This window comes from Bactrocera neohumeralis, unplaced genomic scaffold (assembly GCF_024586455.1).
Source record: "Bactrocera neohumeralis isolate Rockhampton unplaced genomic scaffold, APGP_CSIRO_Bneo_wtdbg2-racon-allhic-juicebox.fasta_v2 cluster09, whole genome shotgun sequence".
NCBI classification, from domain to species: Eukaryota; Metazoa; Arthropoda; class Insecta; order Diptera; family Tephritidae; genus Bactrocera; species Bactrocera neohumeralis.
The window spans coordinates 34,341,518-34,366,695 of NW_026089622.1; the positions used below are offsets into that span (position 1 = coordinate 34,341,518).

At 32.5% G+C, this 25,178-nt stretch overlaps 2 protein-coding genes across 6 annotated transcripts in view; one reads left to right on the forward strand and one right to left on the reverse strand.

Annotated features, from left to right (window-relative positions):
- On the reverse strand, positions 1 to 23,332 carry LOC126764170 (uncharacterized). Of its 4 annotated transcripts, none has more exons than XM_050481961.1 (5): positions 23,167 to 23,331; positions 15,403 to 15,540; positions 7,222 to 7,297; positions 6,263 to 6,495; positions 1 to 1,657 (listed from the first exon to the last, which is right to left on the reverse strand). In XM_050481961.1, exons 1-5 carry the CDS (start codon positions 23,167 to 23,169, stop codon positions 1,442 to 1,444), a joined length of 666 nt encoding a protein of 221 aa, XP_050337918.1. In that variant the 5' UTR covers positions 23,170 to 23,331; the 3' UTR covers positions 1 to 1,441. The 4 variants fall into 4 exon arrangements, with proteins under 4 accessions (XP_050337918.1, XP_050337920.1, XP_050337919.1 ...); XM_050481963.1 differs by lacking the exon at positions 15,403 to 15,540 and adding an exon at positions 7,649 to 7,825 and having other exon boundaries at positions 23,167 to 23,328; XM_050481962.1 differs by lacking the exons at positions 7,222 to 7,297; positions 15,403 to 15,540 and adding an exon at positions 11,158 to 11,305 and having other exon boundaries at positions 23,167 to 23,332.
- Positions 1 to 25,178, forward strand: part of LOC126764042 (rabankyrin-5) — a 194,083-nt gene that overhangs the window by 35,323 nt on the left and 133,582 nt on the right. The gene's annotated exons all lie outside the window — the stretch shown is intronic.

The following is a 25,178-nucleotide window of genomic DNA, read 5'->3' on the forward strand; positions in this document are numbered from 1 at the left end:
TGAAGCATAAAGAAATGGATATCATTTTATTGAAATTTAAAATCGGTATCAATTTATCTGACGATGTTGAGGTGTTAAATAATTATCTATTGGTCTAAATTTTATTATAACAAGTAAGGTAGGGCTAAGTTCGGGTGTCACCGAACATTTTATACTCTCGCATGATGAAGTGATAATAATATACATATTTCTTTATTTTGCTGTAAAATTAATTAGATTAGATCAATTTGTGTACTTTGAGCATTGAATAGTATTTTCATTTCCTAATGTATATACATATTATACATAGAAGGCATCAGATGGAATTCAAAATAGCGTTATATTGGAAGAAGGCGTGGTTGTGAACCGATTTCACCCATATTTCGTACATGTCATCAGGGTGTTAAGAAAATATTATATACCGAATTTCATTGAAATCGGTCCAGTAGTTCCTGAGATATGGTTTTTGGTCTATAAGTGGGCGGCGCCACGCCCACTTTCAACTTAAAAAAAAGCCTGGGTGCAGCTTACTTATACCATTTCTTCCGTAAAATTTAGTGTTTCTGACGTTTTTTGTTAGTCGGTTAACGCACTTTTAGTGATTTTCAACATAACCTTTGTATGGGAGGTGGGCGTAGTTGTTATTCGATTTCTTCCATTTTTAAACTGTATATGGAAATGATTGAAGGAAACGACTCTATAGAGTTTGGTTGACATAGCTATAGTAGTTTCCGATATATGTACAAAAAACTTAGTAGGGGGCGGGGCCACGCCCACTTTTCCAAAAAAATTACCTCCAAATATGCCCCTCCCTAATACGATCCTTTGTGCCAAATTTCACTTTAATATCTTTATTTATGGCTTAGTTATGACAGTTTATAAGTTTTCGGTTTCCGCCATTTTGTGGGCGTGGCAGTGGACCGATTTTGCCCATCTTCGAACTTAACCTTCTTATGAAGCCAAGAAATACGTGTACCAAGTTTCTTCATGATATCTCAATTTTTACTCAAGTTACAGCTTGCACGGACGGACGGACGGACAGACGGACAGACAGACATCCGGATTTCAACTCTACTCGTCACCCTGATCACTTTGGTATATATAACCCTATATCTGACTCTTTTAGTTTTAGGACTTACAAACAACCATTATGTGAACAAAACTATAATACTCTCCTTAGCAACTTTGTTGCGAGAGTATAAAAATAAATATTTTTGGCTTTATTAGTTTATCGATTATTTATAATAAGTATATAAACAAAATAAAAAACTATTCCAATACCTTTCTGCAAACAAATCACTCTGACCAAATGTACATATATATAAAATAGCTTCTTTATAAAGTTATTATATTAAATATAAAAATAATATCATTATCTATGTGTTCTAATTGTATTTTTGAAAATTTGCAAATGTCTAATTCTAGGTAGTTCAATGGTAGTTGTTTTATATCACAATATTTACTACAATAAGCGCAATAAATAGAAAAGTACAGCTAGGCTTGTAGCGAGTATTCGCTCAGCAAAGATTTTTCCTGGTCCTGAGTTGCATAAATTACCCCGGCAATAGCAGTGTATTTTACTGGATACTGACAAGTGATTTGCCTTAAATTCTGTACAGCCTTCATCGTACACTTCTTGTACCGAATATTCTTGTTGCCATCGACGATTCTTAAAGACCTGTAAAATAATAATTTTTTCTTCACATAAAGTTTTGTTTATAGAATATAGTATACTCTAATGCTTTCATTTATTTACGAAAATGTAAATAAATCATAATGGAAACACCAATTCCCATTCAGCGTTATTAAATAAAATGCAGTTACTAAAAATAAATCGTTTAAAATTAATAAGTGACATAAATTATACCAACATTTATTTTCAAATTTACTTCTGTGTGATAGAAAGACTTTTTATACTCTCGCAACAATGTTGCTAAGGAGAGTATTAAAGTTTTGTTCACATAACGGTTGTTTGTAAGTCCTAAAACTAAAAGAGTCAGATATAGGGTTATATATACCAAAGTGATCAGGGTGACGAGTAGAGTTGAAATCCGGATGTCTGTCTGTCCGTCCGTCCGTCCGTGCAAGCTGTAACTTGAGTAAAAATTGAGATATCATGATAAAAATTGGTACACGTATTCCTTGGCCCCATAAGAAGGTTAAGTTCGAAGATGGGCAAAATCGGCCCACTGCCACGCCCACAAAATGGCGGAAACCGAAAACCTATAAAGTGTCATAACTAAGCCATAAATAAAGATATTAAAGTGAAATTTGGCACAAAGGATCGCAATGGGGGGGGGGGGATATTTGGACGTATTTTTTTTGGAAAAGTGGGCGTGGCCCCGCCCCCTACTAAGTTTTGTATACATATCTCGGAAACTACTATAGCTATGTCAACCAAACTCTACAGAGTCGTTTTCTTCAGGCATTTCCATATACACTTTAAAAATGGAAGAAATCGGATAATAACCACGCCCACCTCCCATACAAGGGTTAGGTTGAAAATCACTAAAAGTGCGTTAACCGACTAACAAAAAACGTCAGAAACACTAAATTTTACGGAAGAAATGGCAGAAGGAAGCTGCACTCAGGCTTTTTTTAAAAATTTAAAATGGGCGTGGCCTCGCTCACTTATGGACCCAAAACCATATAACAGGATCTACTAGACCGATTTCAATGAAATTCGGTATATAATATTTTCTTAACACCCTGATGACATGTACGAAATATGGGTGAAATCGGTTCACAACCACGCCTTCTTCCAATATAACGCTATTTTGAATTCCATCTGATGCCTTTTCTGTATAATACGAGTATATACATTAGGAACCAATGATGATAGCGGAATAAAACTTTACAAAAATACGGTATTTGAAAAATAAATAAATGACGTACAATGAAATCTCGATTATCACTTTATCATGCGAGAGTATAAAATGTTCGGTGACACCCGAACTAAGCCCTTCCTTACTTGTTAATTTGAATTTCGCCCAAAAACCCGTTCCTGAAATATTTTTTTTCTAGGTTGGGAGAAATGTCAGTGACATCTGTGCCAAATTTCACATCAAAATAATCATTAGTGTTACATTTTGTGTGCGGATGAGACCTGGTGCCGAAATGTTCAGAATACTGGATATGGCTTTCGGTGATAATTGTTTGCCACCAGAAAGTGGTACACATTATTCAAAGAGAACGTGTTGGCGCTGAAACATGTCCAGGACAGTTAACAAGAACTGAAGATCAAGACGTCAATAATATAAATGAATTGATACTTGAGAATCGACGATTAACAGTGAGCTCAATGGGCCTAAGAAAAGTGAAAGCACGATTGCTTCCAAACTCACTCACTTTTTTCGAAAAACAGCGTCGCGTTAACCTCTGTAAAACAATACGGATGTCATGAGACATTGTTACTGGTGATGAGTCTTGGATCTATGCTTATGACCCGCAAAGAGACGATCATCGGCTGAATATCATGGCCAAGGTGAGCCGAAGCTGAAAAAATACCTGAAATTGACATGCTTTGAGGTTTAGAAGGTCATGTTGACAGTTTTCTTCGATTATCAAGGTGTGGTGCACTCCGAATTCCTTCCGAACGGCCAAACTGGCAACAAGGAATACTATCGGGTGATTTTTTAAGAGCTTGATAACTTTTTTTAAAAAAAAACGCATAAAATTTGCAAAATCTCATCGGTTCTTTATTTGAAACGTTAGATTGGTTCATGACATTTACTTTTTGAAGATAATTTCATTTAAATGTTGACCGCGGCTGCGTCTTAGGTGGTCCATTCGGAAAGTCCAATTTTGGGCAACGTTTTCGAGCATTTCGGCCGGAATAGCCCGAATTTCTTCGGAAATGTTGTCTTCCAAAGCTGGAATAGTTGCTGGCTTATTTCTGTAGACTTTAGACTTGACGTAGCCCCACAAAAAATAGTCTAAAGGCGTTAAATCGCATGATCTTGGTGGCCAACTTACGGGTCCATTTCTTGAGATGAATTGTTCTCCGAAGTTTTCCCTCAAAATGGCCATAGAATCGCGAGCTGTGTGGCATGTAGCGCCATTTTTTCAAAGATGCTGTTGGACGCAACGTTACGGTGAATGGCGATCGCTATCGTTCGATGCTAACAAACTTTTTGTTGCCAAAAATGGAAGAACTGAACTTGGTTGACATGTGGTTTCAACAAGATGGCGCTACATGCCACACAGCTCGCGATTCTATGGCCATTTTGAGGGAAAACTTCGGAGAACAATTCATCTCAAGAAATGGACCCGTAAGTTGGCCACCAAGATCATGCGATTTAACGCCTTTAGACTATTTTTTGTGGGGCTACGTCAAGTCTAAAGTCTACAGAAATAAGCCAGCAACTATTCCAGCTTTGGAAGACAACATTTCCGAAGAAATTCGGGCTATTCCGGCCGAAATGCTCGAAAACGTTGCCCAAAATTGGACTTTCCGAATGGACCACCTAAGACGCAGCCGCGGTCAACATTTAAATGAAATTATCTTCAAAAAGTAAATGTCATGAACCAATCTAACGTTTCAAATAAAGAACCGATGAGATTTTGCAAATTTTATGCGTTTTTTTTTAAAAAAGTTATCAAGCTCTTAAAAAATCACCCGATATTTGAGTGTTATGCGTCGTTTGCGAAAAGCTATTAGTAACAAGTAAAGGAAGGGCTAAGTTCGGGTGTCACCGAACATTTTATACTCTCGCAAGATAAAGTGATAATCGAGATTTCATTATCCGTCATTTACATATTTTTCAAATACCGTATTTGTGTAAAATTTTATTGCGCTATCATCATTGGTTCCTAATGTACATACATATATGTATATTATACAGAGAAGGCATCAGATGGAATTCAAAATAGCGTTATATTGGAAGAAGGCGTGGTTGCGAACCGATTTCACCCATATTTCGTACATGTCATCAGGGTGTTAAGAAAATATTATATACCGAACTTCATTGAAATCGGTAGAGTAGTTCCTGAGATATGGTTTTTGGTCCATAAGTGGGCGACGCCACGCCCATTTTCAATTTTTAAAAAAAGCCTGGGTGCAGCTTCTTCCTGCCATTTCTTCCGTAACATTTAGTGTTTCTGACGTTTTTTGTTAGTCGGTTAACACACTTTTAGTGATTTTCAACATAACCTTTGTATGGAAGGTGGGCGTGGTTATTATCCGATTTCTTCCATTTTTGAACTGTATATGGAAATGCCTGAAGGAAACGACTCTGTAGAGTTTGGTTGACATAGCTATAGTAGTTTCCGAGATATGTACAAAAAACTTAGTAGGGGGCGGGGCCACGCCCACTTTTCCAATAAAAATACGTCCAAATATTCCCCTCCCTAATGCGATCCTTTGTGCCAAATTTCACTTTAATATCTTTATTTATGGCTTAGTTATGACACTTTATAGGTTTTCGGTTTTCGCCATTTTGTGGGCGTGGCAGTAGGCCGATTTTGCCCATCTTCGAACTTAACCTTCTTATGGAGCCAAGAAGTACATACGTGTACCAAGTTTCATCATGACATCTCAATTTTTACTCAAGTTACAGCTTGCACGGACGGACGGACGGACAGACGGACAGACAGACATCCGGATTTCAACTCTACTCGTCACCCTGATCACTTTGGTATATATAACCCTATATCTGACTCTTTTAGTTTTAGGACTTACAAACAACCGTTATGTGAACAAACTACTTAGCAACTTTGTTGCGAGAGTATAAAAACAGGACGGAATATTGAAAACTCTTGGTTTTTGTTTGTTTTGATTCTTAGTGAGTTTTTCACCAAATTTTCAACCAATATTCGTGTGACTTCTGGTTATTCAGCAAGTTTAAAAAAACTCAGGGGAAACCGTTTTGAGGGGGACGACATAGATTTTGAAGAATGAATTTAGAATTTTAAAATTATGAACATTCTTACAATTTTTTACTCATATAATAACAACGGACAACACGTTTGAGTGTTTACATACATTGGAGGAAAATTGTTCTTTCAAAGTAGTTGTATAAATATCACATATGTATATGTATATGTATATATTTTTAATAATTTCCTAAATTTTAGTGACTTTTCTTAATACACGAATTGTAGGCTGTAACTGTAGGAGCCCTAGGTTCTCAGAAACTTTAAAGTTTAAACGAAATATTACTAAATAAGAAATGTGCTATTCCAGAATACATATGTATTTGTGTTATGTACTTATTTCTGTCAGAAGATCGAAAATAGGTTTTCTAAATTACAGCTGCATTAAATATAATTGAGTATAACACACCTGTTTAGTATCTTTTTGCGGCGCGCATCCCCTTGTTATAGTGTTTTGTTTTTCGTTTTGCAAATGAAGTGTTGAAATGGTTTTTAAACACATTGTCGAAAATGGGCAATCAATGATAAAATTTTCAGACCAGTCAAATTTGGTGCACATTGGCGTCAAAACAGTTATATTTTGTATATAATTTTTTTCTACAGTAACGCTGCATTTGAAACATTTTATCGCTGCGATGGAATCTAAAATAAAACAAAAATTAAGATTGTAACTATTATATATACATATTCCAACGTAGTAATTTAAAAATAAAATAATATGTTTGTCGGCAACGCAATTGTGTGTACAGTAATAAACATTTTTCTTTAAGTACGGTATTTATAACAAAAACAATACTTCAAGAAAGTCTAATTTTTCGTGTATACACTTGTCCCGTTATTTGCGCAAGAATACGCGGTGTCATGTACATACAATTTTTTTAAATATTTATTCATTATTTTACATATCGAAGGTTTAATTTGTATGATAGCAAAAATAAAATAATTCGATGAAATGTCCAAAATGTTTTGTTCGTCAACAAAAAAACTAAGTTGTGCAAAATTTGAAATCTGGAGTGCAGTTTTGGAAAACAAAGAAATGAATATTGTCTTTGTTTTTACTAGACGTAAGCCCACACACACTACATGCTAAACATTTACATTACTTTTGTATTATGTAAGAAATTTAAAAGATTTCTCATTTCTTTCTGTTTCATTTTACGAACATTTTATATAGTTTAAGCAATGTGTTTGATACTCTTATAAAATTGTGCAAGTTAGATTTATTTTAATGTCCATTTAAGAGTTTAATAAAAAACAATTAAGATATTGTAATCTCATATCATAGTCCTCCCACTGGCTATTAATTGCAAGGCATTATTCCATAATTATTATTACAAATTTTCGTAAAACTATACTTTTCATACGAACCTATTCTTGACAGCATCAATAATCCTAGAGTTGAAAGATGTATAATAAGTATTTTGTTGAGGTACCAAATCCCGACCTATTACATTAGAAAAAGAATTCAATGAATATTAAGAACACCTAATTAAAATAATTTATATGGGACTTTGTTAACATTTATAAAAAATAAACTATGTATTTTAATTAACATAAATTGTAAAGGGTGTTTTTGACATTTGGTTTTCAATGACGCAATTTTTCTTTCGGAGTTGGTCTTTTTACAGCTGTTACATGATTTATACTTAGTTTGGCATGCCATTTCATAATGAACTTATTCCCATAAAACGTTGGAAACCATGCAAATTTATTACCAAAATAATGATTCGGTCGTTTTTTGTTCAGCGAATAAGCTCATTTTTGGTTGAATGGATACGTTAATAAACAAAATTGCCTTGTTTGGATTGATAATAATCCACGCCATTGACACGTCGTGACATCCTCAAAAAGTCAAATGAAGTCGGCCATAATGAAACAGCCAATGGAGAAAGCTTTAGAGCCATAATTAATGACTTTTGCGTGCCTGAATTGGATGTTCATGTGATCAAATTTTGGTTCCATTAAGATGGTGCTACATGCAACGATACAATCAATTTATTGAAAGAAACTTTTGGTGAGCGAGTTAATTTTTCATGAAGTAAAAATACTCTTTATTAATACTCTTAAGACTAACTTATTACATGGTTCTTATTTCTAACATGCTAGTTAGTTAGGATACAGATGTATATAATATTATTTGTTTGGGTTTGTTTACATATATTTTGTGTGTTTAGATACATTCCCTTTGTTCTAAGATAAGATTGTTGTGGTATTCGAAGGTTGTTTTGATGTTTGTGTGTTTAGGATTGTTTGTTGTAGTGATAGGGCATTTCTATTGTTCCAAGATAATGGTTAATTAATTGTCCAATGTTTCAGAATTTTGCAGGATTCATATTTGTCCGCTCTTTCAAGGTCTTTTGCGAAACTTGGTGAAAGTATTATCCATTATTTCAGGACCTATACTTTTTTACCTTGTTCCACTTTTTTAGGAATAGTATTGTCTGCTTACAGGATTTATACTTCTATCCATTTCCAATTATTTCCACAATTTTTTCAGGCATTTAGTGCTGGAAGCCCTACTTCCTGTGGAGTTTTTTGTTTTATTTCTTTCTGATTAAAATCTGGCTTTTTGGATAGCAAATAAATTTGTCTTCCCGGCTAGCCCCTTGTTAATTTTTACATGATGTAAAAATTAGTCAACAGAATATTTGTTTGAGCTGCATCGAAATGTGTACTCTTTATTAATACTCTTAAGACTAACTTATTATACGGTTCTTATTTCTATTTATACTAACTAGTATGTTTACTGATTACTATTTGATATTTTGTTTGAATACAGATGTATATAATATAATTTGCTTGGGTTTGTCTACATATATATGTATATATATATTGTTTGCTTGGATACATTCCCTTTGTTCTAAGCTAAGGTTGTTGTGGTATTCGAACTCAAGGTTGTTTTGATGTTTGTTGTAGTGATAGTGTATTTCTATTGTTCCAAGATAAGGTTGTTTTGATACATTTTCTTTGATGTTGTTTTGATACATTTTCTTTGATGTTGTTTTGATACATTCTGTTTATAACATAATTAATACGTTCCTTAACTAGGGCATTATCTCGTATTGTGGATCTGTTGGGTGGCATCCAAGATCGTGTAATTTAACATTGCTGAAGTATTTTTTGTGCGGTGATATGAAGTCTCTTGTATATGCATATAAGCTCGAGATGATGGACGACTTGAAAAATATCTGCGCGATTTCATTTCTTCTTCAAAAACAAATGTCTAAAAAAGGGCCTTATTATAAAGTATCATATTGTAATTGACAAATAATGTGGTAGTGTTGCGAGATCATAGAAAATGAAACACTAACAAAAAACAAAGTACAAAAAAATCTTACTATTTATATTTTTCAATGCAATATAAGGACTGCGTCGAATTTAATTGTCCGCTACTTTTTTCCCATATTGTGCAATTAAAAATTTCAAATAAAAAACTTGTATCTTAGTATCTTTAAACTAAATGCCAGAAAATATTGTGCGTCCGTTAGAGTCAATAAAAATTTATTTAACCCTAAAACCATTTATCGCCTTATTAAATGCTTTAAGGAAAATGTGCATATTGACAGGAAGAAAGGTTCGGATAAAAAGAAGAGGCCGCAGCGTGAGAATCCCAAGAACGTTGTGACCATTCTCAAGAAAGATACAAGAGTTCGGGTGAGGAAGGCTGGCTGCTCAGAATCTTTTGTACGCAGGACGAAGAAGGAAACTGGTTTGAAGACGTACAAGGTACAGAAAGTTTCGGATAAAAACGCCGCCAAGAACAATACCGCAAAACAACGAGCTAAGAAGCTGACGACAGATTTTTTTAAGAAATTCGAATGCTGCATAATGGATGACGAGACCTTCGTCTTAGCGGACTTTTCTCAGCTACCTGCACAGCCGTTTCTCGAGGAAATGTTGCTGAAAAATTCAAAACCAAAAAAATGATAAAATTTTCAAAGGAATTGGCAGTTGTGGCAAAATAAGCAGCTTATACGTTACATCGGGTACAATCAACAGCGAAATATATGCTACGAAATGTTTCTTCTCACGTTTTTCAAATTTAAAACAAATTGACGAAGTCGGATCCTTTTTTCGGATAATTAATCAAGTTTTCAAATATTAATAGTATTCAGAGTTTTAAAACTCCATTTTAAAAATTGGGTTTTATGCCTTGTTTTTGTTAACACATTTTTTTTAATAATACAGTAAAATCTTTTTTTACACAGTAGGTACGTTCCTAAGAAAACCGTTTAAAAAATACACGATTCATATATAAATTTAGGGATCTGTTCCAAAAGTTGAAAAAATCGTGTAAGATGAACAAATAATGAAATATTTTCTTAAAAGACCGTACAAACAAAGTGATATTGAAATCCATTAACTAATAATAAAACTAAACAAAAATCATATTTATTGCAAGAAAATAAGTTTAGTATACAGTTTAAATTCAATCCATAAGTACAAAAAAATTAGTTAGTTGATAACAATCGTGTATGTTTATTATGGGCTGGCTTAAAAAAGCACTGTACTCAGAAGATATGTCCAACAAATTGTTGGGTTTTGTTCTAATGCAGAATTATCTTCATTATTAATCGGCCTCTATGGGTTTTTTTGTTATAAAGTCTGTTGAAACACGTTTTTTTTAGTTTGTTCCAAACTTGTAGCGAATTTCAAGCCCCCACGAATTAAATTAGCCGACCTTCACCTTTGTCGATATCGGCGACAACATCTTTATTCTCATTGTTAGCCATAATTTCAATTAAGATATCATCAATAGGACCTTATTGCATTAAGCCATCAATAATGTCAGCCGTTTGGATATTGTCAAATAAATCGCCACCTATATTATTTGAAAGACTATAATCTCAGGACAAATTTCTTATCCTTGCACCGCTGAAGTTCTACTTTAAACGAAAGCTTGTAAAATGTTTTTCGAAACATGTGTAATGCAAACCAAAATATTAAACTTTTTCCATGCTTCCATAACATTCAAATTGTTTTCTTCCACTTAATCTAAAATATATCTTAACGTTTGCTTGTTGTAGTACATTTTAAACGGTGCTATAGTACCCTGATCGAGCGTCTGAATCAAAGACGTGGTATTAGGCGGGAAAAACAGCAACTGAATATTCGGATGTACCAGTACTGGGTGACTAGGTGCATTATCAACAAACAATTCTTGAATTCTAAACCTTTTTGTATTATATATTTCTGGACTTCAGGAACAAATGCAGTTATTAAACCAATCTTTGAACAGATTAGCCGTAATCTATGTCTTAGTATTCGCCATAATATGAAATGGAAATTGATTAATATCCTTACCTTTTAAAACTATTGGCATAAGTGATTTGTTGATTAAGAGTGGCTTCAACATTTTAGCTCCAGATGTGTTACTGCCAAGCAAGAGGGTCATCCCATCTTTGGCTGCTTTAACGCATTTACAGCTATTGGTCGATTTATCGACCAGCAACTTTGAAAAATCACCAAGTCGAAAATGAACGAGATAAGCCGTGAAATCAATAATTGTATGCGATTTTGCATCTTTCTGAAACCGTGGCTAAACGGCTCAATGTAACAATCTCAAAAAATTTTAAGCGTCGAGTTTTTTTTATTATAATCAAAATAAAAAGTTGGAATTAAATCAATGCAGTGGGTCTAGGTGCGGTCGGAAATGGGTTAAAGCGACCAGCTGTGTGATTTTTGCAATGAATGTTCTTTTTGGCATTTGCTTCCAAAACAATGCCGTTTCGTTGGCTCTATATATTTTTGATCTGGAGTATATCTGCCCTCTTGAATTATTTTTGCTAGTTCATCCGGTTAGGTTTTTGCAGCCAATTCTCCTTAAATTTTTATATTGTGAAAATGGTGTCTTTTCAGAAAACCTGTCAGCCATCCATGACTTGCATTGAAAATGATTTTATTACTTTTCTGATAGGATACTCTCTTTAATAATCTTTTCATTTCATTACTTATTCCAATTTTCTAAGATAACAATCTAACACAATGTTACTTTTTGAAAAGTTATTAACAATTCAGATTATGTATTTTGAAGATTTCCCCAATTTATAAAAAATAACTAACTTAAATTTCAACTTTAAGAACTTTATTCAAATTGCGTCATCAGCAAACTGATAAGTTAAATAAAAAGGGTATTTTCTTTAAAGTAAACAAGGTGAAGTAGAGTTGAACCCAACACAGCAGAAAACCATGTAAAAAATTAAAAAATTAACATGAAAATTCATCACTACGCATTTTTTGTATAAGATTAAGTACGTTTCTAAAGAGGTATAGCTTTCAATTTGGCAAAAATCACTTTTAAAAATTCGAAACGAGGATGAAGTGGGTTGTTACAAGAAAAAAAAGACGTGCCGATGGCCGATGGTAGTCTTTTTCCGTGTCGCTAACACCGCGTAACGATCAAAAACACATGCTTGCGACAAACAATTATCACCGCAGGCTTTTTTCAACATTCTGAAGTCCTTTAAAAAACGACACTACGCTGCGATTGAGGAGATAAAAACTGTATCGAAGGTTGATCACAAAGGCCACAAGATCACAAAAAAGGACTTTTTTAAATATTTGAGGATTGGAAAAGAACGCTGACAGAAGTGAAATTTATCGGGGGGTGAATACTTTGAAGGGGACAAATAAGATATTCATGAATAAAAAAACACGTTTTTTTAGAAATACAAAATTCGCCATACTTTTTGAACAACGTATAATAGTTTATATTATTAGATTATATGCTTTCGCAATTTGCAAGTTTTATCCCAATATTATCATTGATATTTGTATAGTGGAAAAGAAAGATTTAGATGAAATTTTGCCAATTGGGCACTGCAACATATATATGCATAGATTATATGCTTTCGCAATTTGCAAGTTTTATCCCAATATTATCATTGATATTTGTATAGTGGAAAAGAAAGATTTAGAAGAAATTTTGCCAATTGGGCACTGCAACATAGGAAGGTCAAGATAATGTTACCTATCGAGGTTTGTTTAAATTGAGCGAGTAGATCCGGAGGTATGTGATATCGCCAACCCTTCACCCAATATATAGCGGCTCATAAAAAGTTCTCATGTACCATCCCGGACGTAAAATTTAATGTTTCTTGCGCATTTAGTTTAATTTATCGCACTTTTAGTAGTTTTTAACAAAACCGTTATGTAGTATATCCCAAGATGGTGCTAAAATCTTTTATTTCGAATATTAAAACTGATTTTTTTTTAAACAAGAAATAGCATTGGTCAAAATAATAGGAGTATAGAGGTTTCTCACTAACCCGAGTGTCTCTCTAATGCAGGTATATGGTATTTCTCTCTTATGGAGGTAAGCAGCAATAACAAGTCACAACAAGTACGAATGTAGTAAATGTGTATTATGATAAAACTATGTTCATAATATGCGCAACATATATTATGTACATATATATTTTTAATAGTGTTACAGATTTCACTGTATTTCGCCACTTTTTTTCTCCGGTGGGACCGCACTAATTTTCATGTTCAGCGGCAAAGCTTTTCCGTTCTGTATGTGAATGTACGACGAATTTTTCTGACTCTACGCTCCGGTAAATTACCGTTCTCTAATTGACGCCGAAATGTTTGCGAGCTAACATTTAGTCCAACTTCCCCTACAATTTGTCGTAAAATCGAAAAAGGACCCTTTTTTGCCTTGAGAAGTATACGGCGATCATCAATCAGGCCAGTTTTTCTTGGACGACCACGAGTTTCCTTTTTATTATTTTTTTTTGCTTTAAAGCATTAGTTAAAAAGTTTTACGAACGGCCTAACATATTTGCAATTAATTTTTACGTTATGAATGTAATGGCCTTTACGACCCATTTTCTTTCTTCTTTTCAGTTTATGGTGTTCAAAGGCATATAAAATTACAAATATTTCAATTTATATATACATAAGTACTTCGAAATAACCACTTATTTGTTTTTAAATATAACTTATACTAATAATGCATGTATAACTAGTCACTCAAACGCAAAATTAACAAAATAATAATGCAAGTTGTTGATACTGACGCTATACTCATTCGCCTTCGTCGTAAAAATATAAGGGTGTAAAAAAAGTAACAGTTACAATTACCATTTAACGACAAAACAGAACTATCGAAACACACACATATTATTTGGTTCAAAAGGATATGTGTTGCATCGAGCCTATGGCGTAGATATATTATTGAAATTCAGAGCCAATATTTTCTAGATAATAATGTGCGTTTATGTTAAAAATTGCTAATCCCCATATATCTATTGCACAACTTAATACAAAAAGTTTCGGTTGACTTTAAACCGTTTATATCAGACAATGTGCGAGTTATCTCAGATATCGTCTTTACATTTAGATAGTCATGACTCCAAAATGGATAAAATTTAGACAATACTACCCTTACTTTAAGGACTCCATTTCCCTATCTTCCCTATACTACATACACATAATATGTATAATGACTTTCTTTAGTCTACGATACTTTGTGTCGAATAATAATAATACATTGAAACAAATTCTCGAATATACCTGAGTAATACCAAAAGTTAATGCAGTCAGTCCAGACCTTCTTCTAGCCACAGTATACATGATTTAGCGATTTACGACATTCCCCCCGTTAAACTATTTATGCTGGTCAAAATTTATGATATTTTATCTCTTGTTGACTTTTTCCTCATATATCAATATCTTAAATTTAAAATGTAGGAATAAATTTAGATGAGTCTGAGACCTTTAATATAAATCAATAAAATACTAAATATGATGTGACATTCACGGTTTCGACGAATAATTACTGTTGAATTCTTACGCAAGATTTAAGTTAAAGTTTTGCAGCACTTGAAAGTATTTCCTCGGCTTTTATCATGAAAAATTGTGAGTGTAAAATTTTCGGTTACGCGCAAACTTAGTTTTTTCTTATTTGCTTGGGATTATTCTTAATTTTTTTTGATAGTCTGCCTCTTCAGAGATTAACTTTTCAGCAATTTTCTTTTTCGGCGAGGCTAATTAATTTGTGTCTCCGTTTAATTGAGAGCATTTCAGAAAAATTTTTACGAGATATTCCTTTGTGAATACCATTTTAAAAAAGAAAAAATATTATTACCCGTTGTACTATAAAAAACACTCAGAGTTTTCGACGTGTTCCGGACTGCGCACTATCCGTAAGTACTAGTACCACCACACTTACACAAACGGTGGCCCTTTTGTTAATTTGTAAATAGGTCGGCTTTTAAATACCGTACAGGGATTTCGGGAAATAAAAGTGTATGGCTTAAAATTAATATTACACTTATATTTTTCACCCTTTTACACCCATTCTTCATCTCCCCCCTCTTATCTCCCGCTTATATGGAAGACAGGTAAATTTTTTTCTAGGTTGGTACAACTATACTTAATTATGGTGCCAGAAATTAGCGTGATCTGTCAACCAGTGTGTTTATAGCAGCTGTTCATGTCGGTCGACTTCAGTATTGTTTGTCGAATTAAAAAAAAAAATTAACTTTTTTTTTTTTAAATTTTGACCAAACAAAACGAATATCATTGAACAAGCACCGTATTCACCTGATTAAACTTCTGGCTATTCCTATAACTCAAATAACCGCTCAGTTGAAACCGTTTTGAGTTAATTGAAGACCTCAAAATAAATTCGACGCGAGAGCTGAGGTCGTCTGATATAAACAGCTGCTGTAAATACACAAACTGTCAAAGAATCAGTGTTACCATACTAATATATTTTAACAAACTAACAAAAATATAAAAGAAAGGAACATTAACAGAGCGGAGTCTTACACGCCAACTACTAGTATACTAAAGTTCCCTCAAAATACAGTGAATCAACAAAGTTTACATACACATGGTTCTCTTAAATAACGACACGTTTATTTGTTTTAAAATGAATAGATTTTCTGTATCTGAATATTAAAAAAAAAATTATTTAAATTTTAAGTGTTTAAATCTGCTGTCAAAGCAGCAACATCAATTTCCAACAGCATAACGACCCAAAATACACATCGTATCTTGTAAGTGAAGGGTTGTTATGGAATTGAAAATAATGCCCCGCAATCACCAGATATTAATCCTGTTCAACATATCTGGACCTTATTGGAAACCGTATTCGAAAATATGGAATTTCATCAAAAGAGTGCCTAAAAACTGCCTTATGGACTTAGTGGGTCAAAATATCCGGAAATAATACTAGAAATCGAGTGGAGAGCATGCTTCAACATCCGGGGGAGATAATTGCAACAAAATAAAGGCCAAAAAATAATAAATGCGTCTAAAACTGTAATTACTTTTGATTTATATAAATAATCATAAGAGTACGTAAACTTTTTTGATATAAATTAGGCGCATTTTTAGCTTTAGTATCAATTTTTTTTATTTGTGTAAAAAAAAAAATGTTGATATGCTATATTTAAGGTTACATATCGTCACCTAAATGCAAAATAACGTAACAACATTTTCGGAATTTTACAGTGGCATGAATGAAAAACGAAATAAAATGGAACATAGTGAAAAAAATTTAATATTGGTTAAAACTGGTTTATATCTGAGGGCAGAACGTGAAAATGTTGGACATATGTAATATTATGTTTGTAATTTGACGTAGTGAATCATATTCAATAAGACACTCAATTTCGAATTTTTTGATGATACGTTTTTTTGCATTTCAGGTGACGATATATACATATCCTCAAAAGAATCATACATAATTATAAAACAAGTTTACAAAATATATGTATATGTACAGTGCACATAACACACAACAAATATTGCATATCTTCAATCTCGCTTTCGCGCATGTTTCTAAACGCGAATTATATTTACATATTGCTGTATACATATTTGCCAATGCTTTTATACTTACAGACATATGTAGAATACAATTAAATAATGAAAATTAAGAAAATAAATAAACGGTTCGGTAAATAAAAAACAACACTTGTAGAATAAATTAAACATCTCACATACATATTTACCTCTGTGAAAACCCATACAGCACATATGTTGGAGGTCAAATTTGGCGATTTTTAAGCATTTCCCTTGTTCCTTGTCAAACAAGAACAAGCATAATTGCAAACAAAATACTATTTAACGCATTCTATATACACATAACGTCCACACGTAAGTACAAATGATATTGTCCTCGTTTCAGCGCGAGCTGATACATCGTTTCAGGACCGTACTCATATACAAGGGTATACGGATAATTCCGTGAGAAATAATTTTTTCAAAATAAAAAACCCAAGAAAATACAAAAGCGATTAATAAAAACGGTAAAGGCGTTCTTGAATTAATTTTCCGATATTTCTTATTTATTAAAGGAGTTTTCGGTTACCATTATTCTAAATTACAATTAAAGAAAATATATGGATATATTTTATTAATTTAAATTTTCTGAACGAACATAATGACGACAAAAGTCCATGTACACCTGCAGAAGCTAGACGATCAAAGCAACGTGGTAGAAGCAAAAAAGGGGGAAAGACATTTCTTATAGTAAATTCATTTCTGAGAGTGGCAGCTTAATTAAATACTGCAGTCGATTTGCATCTTCACCGGTTCAAAACAACTTTGAATCGGTACAAGTAATTATTAATAAATCTAGTATTAACACGACGACGCAATAGTAGAAACTGATCAACCTGAAAATTTCAAATCCTCGGCTTACGTCAAATACGCTTAGACCAGTATGAAGGCACAAAAGCTATGATCTCAGATCAAATAAAACTTACAAAGTCAGTTGTACCTACTATCCATCCGAGAGTAGAGTTGCCACAATTACAAGCCCAAGAGGCAAGTTGAAGCATTCATCTCGAAGTGCCAGCATACTATACAGAAATATTTCATGGAGGTTATGAACAGTGGCCATCCTTCTGGGACGCGTTTACAGCCTTATGTAAAACATCCAAAATTATCAGAAGCGCAAAAGTTGTATCACTTTTTATACAAAAATAAAAGCCAATCAGGCGTAATAGTCAAACTGTTCGCATTAAATGACGATAATTTCAATTTGGCTGGGGAAGCCCTAAGATCAAGATATGAAAACGAAAGAATATTGGTCGATCATTAATTAAAAGGAACAAACGAAGAATTCATCAAACTAGAATCCGCTGTTTCAGTTCTATCCACACAAAATATTTCGACAAACAATTAGGAACCTATTCTTGTGAACATATGTAGTATATGTACGTTAGCATTTCCAGAAAATCGTTACTTTTGTGGGAGCAAACGCTCTCAATGGCAGCAGATGAAAGATTTCTTAACTACCCAATATGGAAATGCGGAAAGGGTAGACAAAAAAATTGTCAAAACTAAAAATGTTCAACACGACCTTAATTGAAGCTTCAATAGTCTCCAAAGTTGGAAGCAACAACCATTTAAATAGATTTTTCAAAACATCTGAATCTGAACACACGTCATGCGTACCATGTATTGCCCTCCTGTAGCTTATAACTTGCAGAGAAGTTTAAAAATTTCAATATTAACCGAAGGCACAGCTTTGCCGGATCAAAGAGACTGTGTACAAACTGCTTGTCTCATGCCCACAAACTCAATAATTGCGAAAGCAAATTCTATTGTGTATATTGTCATAAAAGACATCATTCAATGTTGCTTTTTAATAGTTTTTCCAATACACTCTAAAGTAGCTCTCAAAAAGAGCCACGGGTTTAGTTGCAACGGCAACTCCCGAAACTTAAAATCACGAAATTTGACACCATGTTTATTAAAAGCACAAAAAGCTCACACCGTACACAGCGAAATTGAAAGTAGGGTATTACTACCCACTGTAGTTGTCTCCAAAAGAACACTGAAGAGAACTGTTCAAACATTGAGCCTTAATAGATCAAGGATGACAATGATCATTCATAGCGTCTAGGGCATAAAATAGGAAAAACTGCGAAAAAAACAAGCCAACTTTGAAATTACGGTAAACTCTAATAGAATCTGTCTCATCTTTATTTTCCTTAAGAGAATAACAGAATTCAAGCAGACGCTATAGTTTTACCGCAACTAACAAATATACTTTCAATCTATTATATAAATAGCAACCATTGAGAAAAGGTTTCACACCTTTAGATAGAAGATTCCAACTGCAACACCCTTCCTCAAATAGATCTTCTATTAGGCAGCGATCTCATACCGTAAATTATAATAGAAGATGTGGAAAGAATTTCAAACACTCTAGCTCAAAATACTATATTCGAGTGGATACTAAGTGGACTAGTTACGGAACCAGTTACCATTATGAGAACTCAAGTTGAAAAAATATCATTTGGAAACACGGGCAGTAACCATAATCGATTGCCTAAATGTAACGGCAAATATTCGGAATATAAAAGTTTTTGTAATATGTATGTAATATGGTTCATGATGATCCAATAATGCCGAAGGTCGAAAAATTTAATTCTACACAATTATTTGACACATCTTATAATGAAGTTTTTAGCATTAGTTTTTAGCATTTGGAAAAAACACGGAAATAGACATAAATTTGATGATATAATGCGTTTAATTTATTTGCATGACTCATTTTTACTCGTATTAAAACAGAAACTTGGACTTAATTTGTCACCTGAAATGCAAAATAACTCAACAACATTTTCGGAAATTTACATGAGTGAAAAAAATTTTTAATATTGGTTAAAACTGGTTATATCTGAGCGCAGAACCTAAAAATGTTGTTATGTTTGTAATTTGAAGCAGTCAATCATAATCAATAAGACACTCAATTTCGAATTTTTTGATGATACGTTATTTTGCATTTCAGGTGACGATATACATCTTTTGAAATGGATAGAAAAAACACAAAATTTATTAATTTTAAGACAAATAAATGTGTCGTAATTTAATAGAAATAGGTGTATGTAAACTTTATTGTTTCACTGTATATATTTATCAGCAAAACAGAAGAAGGAAAAACTTTAGTATACTTTCCCAGGATTTTGGGAATAGAATGGGTATGGTCGAATAGAGGAGCTTCTCCAGATCAAGAATATAAATAGTTATAGCCGCAGGAAACTTGTTGTTTGCGAGTGATTTGGAGTAAATTTTAAAATAGCCTCCCCCATTTTGGGGTTGAAATCGGTATGCACGAATAAAGAATAGTTGCCGCTAACTTATGGTTTTTGAGATATTTGCATTTATAATTCAAAAATTCAACTATTTAAAACGCATGTTTCTCCGATTTATAATGAATTTTACACTTATATTTTTAACTTTTATATCCACTAACACTTCACTAATTTGTATCTAACCATTTCTTTTATAATAAATAGTGCAAATATAACTTTTATTCAATATTTAACTTTTGTTCACATAACAGCAAAAGGGCGTGCTCAGTTCCTTCGCGTTGAATTCCTCTTTTTCGGTGCTCGGAAAAACTTTGGTATACCGTCCAAGGATTTCGGGAACAAAATGGGTATGATCGGATAGGGGAGGTTCTCCAGATCAGGAACATATGTTATAGCCGCAGAAATCTTATAGTTTTCAAGATATTTGCGTTTAAAGTTGAAAATTACCACTATTTGAATTACATATTTTTTCGATTTAAAATTAATTTTACACGTATATTTTTAATTTTTATGTTCACTAACACTTCATTAAATCCTTTATACACATTTTTTCACATTACATAGTGCAAAAATAGTTTTATATCAATATTAATCTTATTGTTTATATCTATTTATTTGACAACAACTAAAGGGTTGCAGTCTGTCAAATATTCAGTGTTACCTTATCGATATCTTTTGTAAATGCACTAAAAGAAATAAAGAAAATAGATTATACACAAAAAAAAGCATCATCACGCTTCAAAAAAATAACCCTAGTCGGTCCAACACAGGGGTATTTCAAGTTTTTTTCGAGTAAAATTCCTTTTTTTCGCTCTAAATTCGTTTTATAAATCTATCTTTCTATTGGTTTTTTGTTACTTTGTTCAAATGTATTAGTATGGTAACACTGATTATTTGACAGATCGTAGCTCTTTCGTTATTGTTAAGTAAATAGATTTGAACAATAAAATAAATATTGAATTAAAACTATTTTGGACTATATAATGTGAAATAAATACTTACAAATGAATAAGTTAAGTGTTAGTACAAGTATAAAAAGTGCAAAATATAAGTGTAATATTAATTTTAATTCGCAAAAATACGTAATTCAAATAGTGGTAAATTTTAACTTTAAACGCAAATTTCTAGAAAACTATTGGTTTCCTTCCTATATATATTGATGATTTGTCGAACCTCCTCTAACCGACCATACTCATATTATTCCCGAAATCCTGGGACGATATTCTAAAGCCGACCCGGGAGGCCTTCGATCGCGCTTCAAAAAATTAGCCCTGGTCTGACCAACACCTGGTCTGGCTCAGTTCTTTCGCGTTGAACTCCTTTTTTGCGTTGGCGGTCTTTGGCCGCGCTTCATAACCCTGGCAGATCTAACACGGGGATTATGAAAGTTCTAAAAGATTTTACATTACTCATCACACAATAACAGATTTTGTGGGTAAATTTTAGAATAGCATCCCCGGATTCAACTATTTAAAATGCGTGATTCTCCCATTTATAATGAATTTTATAGTTATATTTTAACTTTTATATCCACTAACACTTCAGTAATTAGTTTCTAACCATTTATTTTATATTAGATATTGCAAAAATAACTTTTATTCAACATTTAACTTTTGTTCAATTATTTTTGTTCACACAATAACAAAAGGGTTGCATTCTAACTAATAATCAGTGCTACCTTACGTTCATATTTTATAGAAGAACCAAAAGAAATAAAGTAAATAATATCCCAATGACAGGAAATATATAACACATTAGTTTTCTGCATATAATTTCTTTCTGCATTGGCGGCCTTCGGCCGCGCCTCAAAAAAATAACCCTCGGTCGCACTGTGTTGCAGCTAGTGGAAAAGTAACTTTTCAGTGTTTTTAATTATGCAATTTTGTCACAGACATTCCAAGTAAACAAAAAACACATAAAGCTTATTTTTATGTTGGCCCGTTGATTTTTAATAGATTTTAGAAGTCAAATATACAAAATTTTCACGAAAAGAGGGGATTTCAGGGCTGTATTCAAAATGATCTCATTTGATTTTGGTGACAGATATTTTGGTTCGGTATCTTCTGTAAAACAAAGGAATGTTGTTTGAGTCATTTTCATATGCACCTTTTTTAGAGCGAAAACACGACTAAAGGTCCATTTTTCCTTTAAATTTGGGTTAGGTAAGCAATATTCAAAAATTTGCACTAATAACACAACGCAGAAAGGAGTACTACCCGTAAGTACTTCAGTCACATAAATCACATATTACACATATACATATGTAGAGAGTATTTTTCTTATAGTTAATATAGAAAAAAGAATCACGCGAAAAAAGCAAACAAAGAAAAATTGTTAAAAATCCTACATATTTGCTGTTTAAGATGTGGCAAGGCTCGTTTTCCTCATAATTGTAAACAATCTAACCTTTTCAACGATGAGTAGCTAAGTGATTTTTAAATTAATAAATTTAGGTAAAATATAGTAAAATAACAATTAAATGTGAACTTATTCCAATGTTAAGAGTGTATATTTACGTATACAGAGTGAAAAACATGAAAAAATTTAGTGAAACATGGAGAAATACCATGAATTAGTGCAAATTTTTGAACTTTTAATCGTGAATATTTTAAAAAATAAAAATTATTTTTATATTATTTTTGGATATTTCTTCTCTGAGGAAGCTGCCCTATCCGCACATACCCCATTTATACGGAAATTCGGTTTTTTTTTTACCCCTCCGCCAAAGTAATCGAAATCGTGCCGTTTTTTGATATAAATTATGCTCATTTTTAGCTTTAGCTTTAATTTTTTTATTTGTGTAAAAAAAAATATTTTGATATACTAAATTTAATGTTAAATATACATATTTTGAAATGGATAGAAAAAACCACAAAATTTATTTTATAACAAATAAACGTGTCGTAATTTAATAGAACTGGGTGTATGTAAACTTTATTGGTCCACTGTATTCATATAAATATGTATATTCTTGATCTGGTGGACCTCCCCTATCCGTACATACCCATTTTAACCCGAAATCGGTGGATGCTTTTCTAAATACCAGCCTATATTTTTATATTAATAGATCAAGTGGAAGTATCTTATAACCAGAAACAAATGTTGTTTATTATTTAAGTGTTTTAGTGATTATATATTTTTTAACTGAAATAAAAATCTAAATTAAATACTTTTCAAATCCAATTAGATATTGGTATGTTAACACAAAATCTAATTATGACAATATTTCACGTGTTAATACATTTGATACCATTTTTAGTGCGCAGTAGTAATATTTAATGTCCGTTCTGATGTTTATTATGTTTAAAAAAAAAAACTTAAACCGAATTGTAAACCAAATTATCGTCAATTCATCCTACAAACACACTTTTCATATGTTTAGCATTCCTCACTTAAATGGGATAGAAATACGATAAGAACATCGATTAATGGCCCCAATGTTGCCCAAAGAGTTATATTTGTATCGTAATTTAATGAGGAATTTCCACAAGCAATAAATGTTTTCTCGATATAGATGTGTTTTGTCAAAAATATTGCCAGCGGAGACCGCATATATGTAGATTATTTGTGATATATTGTATTTTGAAGACGACAGCGACATATCGAATAGTTGATGCATACCTCTTCGAAATTTTCATAGAAATGAAAACTGATGTGCCAAACTGCTGAAGTGACAGTTCATTGCTTTCAATTTATTACATATACATAAAAATTAGTATGCCATATATTATAATCCATAAGCAATATGGAGTCTCCACAGGCAATACGTACAGCAATACAATTAGTATAAAACGAATTTTTGCCTGTCGAGAGGCCTCGTAACGTTATCCGCTTTTGTCAACTGCACATGCTACACCGACTTATTCTAGGCTCTGTTTGCTGAATATAAAACATTTTTAATATTTTTGTTTAATGGCCATCTCACTCTTTCTTGACAAGCAGAACGGTTGCACGTAAACAAATAATAAGTGTTCCCGTACCCATATACATAAATGGAAAAGATTGAAGAGCAAATACCTAGACATACAAAAAATAGTCATTTATTTTTTAATTCAAAGGTTTTGTAGTTTGTAAATATGTTTTATGGCATCAAGTATCCTCATGTTTCTTCGGAGTACCATATAAATTAAATGGAAAATATTGAACAGCGGCACGATTCCGATTACTTTGGGGGAGGGATAAAAAAAAAACCGAATTTCCATATAAATGGGGTATGTACGGATAGGGGAGCTTCTCCAGAGGAGGAATATCCAAAAATAATGTAAAAATTACTATTAATTTTTAAAATATTCACTATTAAAAGTTCAAAAATTTGCACTAAGAAAACATGTTATTTCTCTATGTTTTACAAAATTTTTTCACATTTTTTACTTTGTATATTTAAATACACACTCTAGGCTTTGAAATAAGCGTACATTTCTTTTACAGGTTACATTGTTTACAATTATGAGGAAAACGATCCTTGCCACATCTTAAACAGTAAATATGTATGTAGGATTTTTAACAATTTTTCTTTGTTTGTTTTATCGCGTGATTCTTTTTTCTATATTAACTATAAAAAAATACTTTCTACATACGTTTATGTGTAATACGTAATTTATGTGACTGAAGTACTTTCGCGAAGTACTCCTTTCTGCGTTGGCGGCCTTCGGCCGCGTTTTAAAAAAATAACCCTGGTCGAGCGAATACCCGGGGTGACTGAAGTACTCCTTTCTGCGTTGGCGGCCTTCGGCCGCGCTTTAAAAAAATAACACTGGTCGAGCGAATACCTGGGGTGACTGAAGTACTTTCGCATAGTACTCCTTTCTGACCCCTGGAAATCGCTGACAGATATAACCAAAAAATATAACTACTTTATATCCAAAACTCAAATTTTGTTTCAATATGAGTGCATGATAACCAAAAAATATAACCAGTTTATATCCAATATTCAAACAAAATTTAAGTTTTCGTTATAAAATTTATACATTTTGGTTATTATATCTGTCAGCGATTTCAATTTATTTTTTATGATACATTGGTTTATATTTTAGGTGACGATATATATATTATTATTCTTAAAATATGAGTTTTGGATATAAAGCGGTTATATTTTACGGTTATCATGCACTCATACATATTAAAACAAAATTTCAGTTTTCGTACTGTAGTGTAACCTTACACTTTATTACGTAACATTATTATATAATATTACTTATACATATGTATATATAATATTGTTATATAATATTACTAATACATGTATATAATATTACTTATTTG

Excerpts from the sequence above, each read along its gene's own strand:
- LOC126764170 (XM_050481961.1), bottom strand. Across the intron at positions 7,298-15,402 it reads ATAGCCAGAAGTTTAATCAG|GTCGGGATTTGGTACCTCAA; the intron begins GTGAATACGGTG and ends CTAATGTAATAG. Across the intron at positions 6,496-7,221 it reads ATTGATGCTGTCAAGAATAG|ATTCCATCGCAGCGATAAAA; the intron begins GTTCGTATGAAA and ends GTTTTATTTTAG.